Source organism: Sus scrofa, chromosome 6, assembly GCF_000003025.6.
Source record: "Sus scrofa isolate TJ Tabasco breed Duroc chromosome 6, Sscrofa11.1, whole genome shotgun sequence".
Classification (NCBI taxonomy): Eukaryota; Metazoa; Chordata; class Mammalia; order Artiodactyla; family Suidae; genus Sus; species Sus scrofa.
Window position 1 is genome coordinate 30,198,008 of NC_010448.4, and position 8,447 is coordinate 30,206,454.

At 58.9% G+C, this 8,447-nt stretch overlaps 1 protein-coding gene across 1 annotated transcript; it reads right to left on the reverse strand.

Annotated features, from left to right (window-relative positions):
- IRX6 (iroquois homeobox 6) lies at positions 941-6,580 on the reverse strand. Its single transcript, XM_013994643.2, is given in 7 exon segments — positions 941-1,399; positions 2,347-2,517; positions 2,520-2,972; positions 3,747-4,054; positions 4,255-4,364; positions 5,071-5,328; positions 6,317-6,580. Coding segments are annotated over 7 exon segments (1,350 nt in total). The 5' UTR covers positions 6,362-6,580; the 3' UTR covers positions 941-1,394.

The following is an 8,447-nucleotide window of genomic DNA, read 5'->3' on the forward strand; positions in this document are numbered from 1 at the left end:
CTCCAAGGTTCTTAAATCTCCTCCGAGGATGCTGATCCTTCCTGTCCCAGACTTCAGTGACTAGTCAGCTGGCACCGCGCTGGTCTGGAAGACTGTCACCCAGGCAGGCGCTGGGGCTGGAGCCTAGCAGTGGGGACACAGCTCCCCAAGGATCCAGCCCCTAGGCGCACATCTCCGCTGTCCTCCCTCTTGCCTTCCGGTCCCCATCAGCTCCCGGACCTTCCCACTAGGGCACTATTCTGGGTTCACCTCCGTCTTTCCCCGCGTGCAGCCGTACTCGCTGGGCGGGGGAAGTGAACTCAGGCGTGGCACCCGCATCTTTATAGCTCTTATTTACCACCCCCCTTCCCAGCTCTACTGCGACACCGCTCGCCCTGGGGACAAAGCCCCCTTCCCGCTCGTCAGCTCCCATTGGTTGGCCGGTACCGGAAGTGTTTGCTGACACTTGAGTAAACGGAAAGAAAGTCCCCTCTCGCCTCGGATCTGCCTGGCAGGCGGTCAGACCTCACCGTTCTTCCGACGGAGGGGCGCAGGGCTGCCCAGCGGCGCGCCCTGGGACCGCCAAGAGGGTCCCCATCGTCCCTTCTCCTAACAAACTTAAAACCCAAGAGCGATCCCGGAAACAAATGCAGCTTCCACGCAAATATCCTGACAGCTCCGCCCCGCCCCTCTCCTTCTCCCCGGCTAGTAGCTGGATCCCATCTCCAGGTTCTGCGAACCAGCCGGACGTCAGCCGGGCTCTTCGAGTTGCTTGGGGCCGGAGGGTGCTGTGGGCTGAGTCGCAGGCCGTTCCCTTGTCCGTTTCTCTCCCAGCTGTGAGAGGGACTGAAACCTGCAGCTCCCGCCACGCTGTCCCCAGGACCCCTGAACCGCATTCTATCCTCCCCTTCACCCCGACCTCTCCGAGCTCCTGGGGTGCAAAGAGGCCACATAGTTTGGGTTTGGTTTGATTATTTTTAAGGACACAAGGAGTGGGGAGGGGGAGAAGACCACGTGGATCTTAGGGACCAGATCAGCATTGAAGTTACAAAGTGAAGGTGGTGGGGTGAGCAGGAGAGGGAGCAGCTTCAGCCCGAGTCCAGAGGGGAGAAGGAGACTTGGGTTCCGAGCTGGTGCACCAGGCGGACTCGCCCAGCCTTCCCCACTTGGCCTTCCCCACTTGGCCTTCCCCAGGGTGCCCGCCTTCTCCCCCAGGGATCTGACAAGATGCACGTCTGCTGGCCACTCCCAGCTCTGCGTGCAAGGAGAGCAGGTAGAAGGGTTTCTGTGTGTCTGTCTTTTAGTCGAAGTGAGAGCCCCAGACCCCTGCGAGGTTGCTCAGTTTCTCAGCGTGGGGGTGAGTTCCAAAAAGTTGGGCTTATTTCCAGGATCCTCCGCAAATTGCAGCCATTGCGCTAACCTGCTGAGAGAGGAAAGGTTGATTAAAACCCGAAGGCCACTTGGTGGCCATTCCTAGGAAATCTGAGGTTGATGGTGTCTCCTCCGAAGGGAATCAAAGGTCTAGAGGCAATTTGCTTGCCAGAGGTAACATTTGGACCCCGTTATGTGTAAATTCAAATAACAGTGTAACCCAATTTTCTAAGCCAGTAGCTAATCCTGAGAGAAATTACTTCAAAGAGCAGAATCTGACAGTAATTGCTAGAAGCTGCCAAATGCTTGGGGAATGTCCCTTTGTGGGGTGAAATACTCCTCCACCAGGAGCAGCAGAGAACCAGCCAGGAGCGGGGACCGTGGTTGGCAGTCCTGCCCTGCTTGGGGGTGAGCTCTTGGGGGAGGGGTGTTGAGAGCTCTCCAGGGACAGCACCCACCTGAACTATACCCCTCGGGATTTCAGTGGGCGCCACAGAGAGCTACAAGCTGAACTTAAGCATTGGCCTGAACCACCTGTAGGTACCTGGCCCTTCCCCTCAGACTTCTGGGAAAGCCCTGGTGCCTGCCTAGCCCTCACCAACTGTTGGTATGAGACCAGCAGAAGCCAGGCAACCTCCTCGGAAGGGCAGATGGGGGACAAGTGTGCTTGTGTCAGATGGTCATGATGGTGCCCACCTGGCACATTTGGCTGATCAAAACTGTCCATCTCTTCAGGGACTTTCTAAGTGCTTCCTAGGTAAGGTACTGTCTCCTTCGGAGCTTAGTACTATTATCTGGCTTTAAATAATTCGGCAAACAGATCTAGAACTTTTACCTCTAAGCTTCTGTTTCAAGGAGTGCTGTGAGACAACCTAGAGCAAGTTCTGAACCTGGGCAGAGAGTGTGTGCAGCGGCTGGGCAGCACCAGGGATGGGAGTGGGGTGGGATGGGGGCATCTCTTGGAAGACACTCCCAGCACCTTTGGGGGCCCACTACCTTCTGCTCCTGAAGGGTACTGGCACTGTACTGCGGGCTCCCTCCGCCGCGGGCAGGGCGCACAGTTCAGCGGCAGGCCCTGTAGGGCAAACGTGGGGTTTCCAAAGGCTTTGGCTATTCGGGAAGACTCTTCGCATGCGGAGTCTCTGGGGACGCGGGTGGCGCGCCGGGGCCTGGAGGCTGTCCGGGGATCAGATGGCGCTCAGAACTTCGTGGCCTGGGCAGGGTTGGAGGTGCACCCTCGACGCCGCTGGCTGCCGCGGTGTGCGCCAGAGACCAGATGCGCGGTTTCTCCCTGCAGGGGTAGTGCATGGTCAACGTGGGGCCTCCTGGCTCCGCCCGGAGGAAGTCGGCTTCTCCTGATCTGGGGGGCTCAGTGAAGGAGAAGCGGGGCGCCGCCAGACTGCACTCCCTGCGCTCTGGCCGGCCCTCTCGATCCGCTGCACAGGGCGCCGCCGCCGCCGCCGCTGGCAGCGACAGAGTGTCTTTATGGAGTTCAGCCAGCCGGTCCGTAGCTGTGACCACTGCCTCCTCTTCATCCGCCTCCTCCTCCTCATCTTCCAGGTCCTCCAAGTCACTCAGCCGGAGCCCCCGAGCCTCCTGTCTCTCCTGGCTCGCAGTAACGTCTTCGGGAAATCAGAAGCGAGCGAGTGAGAAAAGCCCCAGGCCCCAAGGGAAATCCTCGGGAGTGCCCATCCCTGGGAAGCTTTTAGCAAGATGCGCCCTGCACTCAGGGCGTTCCCAGTATAATTCACCAGGCTGGACACACAGTCTCCTAAAAACTTGCTCCAGCGCCCTGGCAGCCTGCTGGGAAAGAATTTCCGCCCCCAGACCTGCCCCGACCCTTTGGAAAACTCCTCCCTCCAATGAGCCTAAGGTAAAGGCCACTTTTCCAGGAGGATCTCAGTTTCTCAGCCTTAAAAAGGCAAGGGACAATTTCTACCACATTCCAATCCCCACAGGTGCCTGGTGTATGTTATGTAATTCAGAAGCTATATATGGAGCGCCAACTACATGCCAGACATCATTGAGGCATGCAGGTATTAGGAATTTAGAGGATACAGCAATGGATAAGCCACTTTGTAGTGGAGTGGACACTCCTAAGGGGTAAGTATGGCAGAGGAAATAAACTCGCTGATGTGATAGAGAATAACCTGGGACTCTAGCTGGTGTGGTTGGCCAGGACAGGCTTTGCAGACGGGGGCAATTTAAAGCCAGGTTTATAGGGAATGACAAGCAGAGGGAACCACACAGGCGAAGGCCCTGAGGCATGCAGGGACTGCAAGTGCAAGGGTAAGTAGGGGACATCTTCCTTAATAGCTCCCCCAGGGGGTGGTTTTGAAAATCCAAGGAAACTGATGGCTGCAAAAGCCACGCAGGGGCGGGGCAGCGAAGAGTACCTTTGGTGTCCCCATTTAGGCAGCCCAGCAATTCCTCTGCTGCACCGTCCTCCTTCCTCTCCTCCCCGCCTTTGTTCTTGGGCACCCACGTCATCTTGTTCTCCTTCTTGAGGCGCCGGCGCGCGTTGGCGAACCAGGTGGACACCTGGGTGAGGGTCATCTTGGTGATGATGGCCAGCATGATCTTCTCGCCCTTGGTGGGGTAGGGGTTCTTGCGGTGCTCGTTCAGCCAGGCCTTGAGCGTGCTAGTGGTCTCCCGGGTGGCGTTCTTTCTGCGCCCAGCGCCACTCAACTCCACCGCACCATACCTGCGGGTGGGAGAGGAACCTGGCTCACAGTTCTGGGGCTGGGCACGTGGCGCTGCAGGCAGGAGGTGGTCTGCGGCTTTGGCAGTGGGGTTCTGCTCTCCTCCTAGCATGCAGCCCCCCATGCTCTGTGGATTAGTTCTACCTTGGCAGGGGAGGGGGAGGGACTTGCCCTGTCTGCCACCAACAGCCCCATGTCTTACCGGTCATACTGGTACTGCCCCAGAGTCGACTCATAGGGATAATAGGCTCCCGGTTGCCCCAGGCCAGGTGTAAAGGTCCCTGCCGCCTCTTTAAATTCATACTGTGGATTCTGGTGGAAAGGAAGAAAAGAATTCAGGCCTACCTTTGCGGAGGAGAAGGAGTGGGGGTTAGGAAGGGTGTGGATTCTGGAGTCAAGTCTGGTTCAAATCTCAGTGCCACCACTGGGCCCTGTGATTCTTGGGCACAATGTTTAACCCCCTCCCTCCCATGCCTCAGCTTCCCCTTGGTAAAGTGGGATAATGATAGTGCCTGTGGGTTATGGACGAAGACTGCTTAGCAGAATTCCTGGTGCAGAATAAATAAGGAATGTTTATTTATTAGTTAAACAGTTAAATATTGGCTGTTTTTATTACTGTTGCTACTTGCGGCTCCCCCCCCGAACCCCCTCCCACCAGCTGGGACACTTCCCTTACTCCTCTTCCAGAGCTATTCCCTGCCCCTTCCCCTCTTTGTGACTTTGGGTGAGCTTATTTGAGCTCCGCTGCGCCTGTTTCCTCATCTATACACTAAGCCTAGTGATGACTTGGCCTCACAGAATTAATAGACGTACTTGTGTTTTCTAAGCAGGATGGAGTTCTGCAAAGTGTAAAATGTAAAGATTTTTTTTCTTTATATACAACCCGAACCATTTCCTTTCCTCTGAGCACTGCGTCCTTCTTAGACGGAGATGACACACTGGATTTCCCCAGTGCCTCTCCTGCCCCCAGGCGGGTGGGTTTGGGCGCACGGATCCAGGCTCCTCCTCGTGTACTCACCAGCGCCCCGTACAGAGCGGGCGGCTCCGGGCTGTAGGGCAGGTAGCCTGGGTAGCTCTGGGCAGCTGCAGCAGCCGAGTAGGGAGCTCCATATATGCCCAGGGCCGCGCCCAGCTCGGGCCTCGCACTCCCCAGCAGCCGACTGTCGTAGGAAGCGCAGCAGAGCGCCGCCGCCGGGGTGGAGCCTGAGGCCACATCTGGGACGGAGCGCGGGGCGGATTCGCAGCAAGTGGCGCTGGAACTTGCAGACACCAAAAACTACGGCGGCGAGAGAGGGGGCACCGGAGGTCAGAGACCGGCTCCCGGGGCTGGCGGGAGCCAGTGGCGGAACTGCCAGATCATTCCTTTATGCCATATAAACTAAATGCCACCGTGTGCTAACATTCTGCCCAGTACCGAGACGGGAATTATCCGAAGATGCAATTTATCCAAATTGCCTTTCTAGATACTCCTAAATCTTTGCTAAAGCTCTAGAGTTCCAGGAGGTCCGGGGTCGTGGGAACGTTCTAAAATCCGAATACAGGGAACTCCCCCACCTCCCAGTCACAGAATCCTATGAAGGCCCGAACTTGAAGTTAGCCTTAGAGACCCTGTCTCACTCCTGCTCCCATTTTATGGATAGGGAATGAGAACTAGAGAAAGGAGGAGACTTATCCTAGATCGCAAATCGGGGCAGAGGTCAAGTTGGGACCGGCTCTCTGGCACTCTGCAGAGAAATAGAAGAACAGGGGTGGGCGTTTCCAGAATTCCCCTAGGAACCCCTTGTCACCGCACAATACCCACCCAGGTCTGAAAAACCAAAGGAACCAGAAGCGGAGAGCTTGGACCTACTCAAGAAAGGAGGAGGAAGAGAGCCGAGGGCAACAAACGAAGAAGCATAGAAAACTAGTGAGGCGGACAGCGCTCTGGACTGGAAGTCTGAGACCCTCCCGGCCACCTCGGGTATCTGTACAGTAAGGAGGTCTGTCCGGAAGATTCCCGAGATCCCACCCACCTCTCTAAGCGCGCGGTTAGAGTGCCCAAATTTCGGGTCACAGGATTTTCCAGCTTGCACTTGGGGGGGGGTTGAACGTTCTCAGCCAGAGACTGGGGAGGCCAGAGGCGTCTGTGGTACGTTACCCAGATGCCTGCTCCCTCTGGCTTCCCCGGGGGCTCGTGGGAGGGGAGGGCGCTTAGGGGCAGGTTCCTGCGCGAGGCACCCCCTCCACCCAGTCTGACCCCATCCCCCACGGGGGGCGTCTCTTACCTGGGAAGCGCTGCCATAGGGGTGTCCAAAGTGCGGGAAGGACATGGTGGCGGTCCCTGACCCGCCTCCTTCTTCTCTTGCGAGTTCCCGCCTCGGCTCCGCGATTCTGTGCTTCCAGCCGTACGCAGCCTCGGTTCCTTACACGGTTGCTGGTGCCCAGCTCAGGGTCCTCCACCCGCTTGGCGCGACTGGAGGCAGAGCCGGAGGCAGAGCCGAAGGCAGTCCGGCTGCCGAGCCCTGCCCTCCAGATGGCTCCCCTCCGACTTGCGTGGTCCGGAAGACAGAAGGGCCCATGGATGGGCAGGGGAAGGGCGAGGATGCGGGTTCCCAAAAGCGCGCGTTGGCGAGGCAAGGTGAGGCGCGGCGCGGGGTTGTGCAGCTCCCAAGGTGCCCCAGTCCAAGGTGGCCAGAGGCTCAATGTGACGTCATGGTAATCCCGGGCCGCCAGACGGGCCCCCGGGCCCTGGGGCCCCGGGCCACCAAGCCTGCCAAGCGCAGCCAGCCCGTGCGCGCGCGCGCACTCTCACCACACTCACACTTGCTCCGGGAGGTTTGTGCTGCTGGTGAGGAACGTCAAAGACCCTGACCCTCTCTGCTTGGCGCAGGATCCTACCCCTTTTCGCCTTAAGCTCACGCGCGCGCGCGCACATACAATCTCTCCAAATTACCCGGGAGAAGTAGGAGAAACGCCTCCCACTGCGCCGCGCAGGCCCCGGGCGCAGCGCGCTTACCTCCTCCCCTGCTGCCCAGAGGAGGAGAGAAGCACCGGGCGGCGAGGGAGGAGAGAATACAAAAGAAGAGACAGGAGAAAACACAGGAAAAAAAGTGGGGGAGAAAGGCTAGAGGGAGAAGTAGGAGGGGAGAGGAGAGAGATGAGGAGTCTAAGTGAACAGAGGCGCGCGGGGGAGGGGAGGGAACGGAGGTGGGCGAAGGCTGGGCGGAGGTTGAACGCCGGCAGGTGGAGGATAGCAGAGGCTCGGGGGAGAAGCTTCCAGCCCCCGTCCCCCGCCCCTCCGCTGCAGGAAAGTTTGTTCGCGCCAGTGGCCCCGCGCTCTTTGGGGCAGCGCTGGGCAGTGTTGGTGGATCCCAGTGGTCCCGCCGTCTTTGTCCTCGGGGACCCTGTTTCCCCGCCCCAGTCTCTCCAGAACTTTAGCTCGATTCAGGTTCTCCATGCCCTGGCCTTTGGCAGGGCCTTGACCCTGGGGCTTCTCTGCCGCTTTCTGGCCCTCGAATAGGCCAAATAGCGCCCCCTCGAGGTCAAGGTTCAGATCCCCTTGGACTCTGCCTGGAAATGCACCAAGTCTGACCCCCTGGCCTCCGCAGACCGGCGGGCCGAAAACCTCGGGTATCTCCTCCCATGGCGAGAGTTGGCTGCCTTGTGCACATCGCGCACTGCGTCCACCGGGGAGCGGGGAGCCGCAGGAAGACGCCGGGGCCGAGCTGCAGCCACTGCGCTCCGCTGGGGGTGGCGCTGGCGAGCCGCAGTTCAGCGCGCGGCGAGGGCAGCCCATTCCCTGTGCTCCGCCGGGACGCCTGTCTGGGCCCAGCGGTCTGACCACCCCCTCCATCCCAGGGGCCCTCCGAGGGGCACTCATAGGCAGACGGGCTAGTTGGTGCTTATGAGGGGACTGCGTCCTCTAGGCCCGGCGGCCGCCAGTTGGCACTCCCCAAAGCTCAACGCCCAGGCCCAGAGCCACCCAGCTGAGGGCCTCTAACCTGCGACGTCTCGGGGCACAAAGGGGCGGCCAGTCTGGTTGGGGAAGCTTTTCGGGGGATGCTGCCTGGATCCAAGTGCAACTTTCAGGTTTTCGGGTTTGCAGGCCAGAAATGCCTCAGAATGTCTCGCCTTTCACTTACCGGGTCACTGCGCCATACAGTTTACAAAATACTCTCCCAGGCCCTCCCTGCACGTCCCTGGAGGAATCAAAGGAGTTGGTTCAAGGGCCCAGTTTTATTTTATAGATACAACGCAAGAATGTGATGCCCAGGCGTTCGGAACCACCCAGATCTCTGCCTTGGGTTCTGGCAGGCAAGGAGGCAGCTCAGGGACTGACAAGCCAGGATCCCTGGCTGACAGCATTCCTTTGGCACCTTCCAGAGGAGACTGGTAGTCCTGGAAGCCAATGACCTC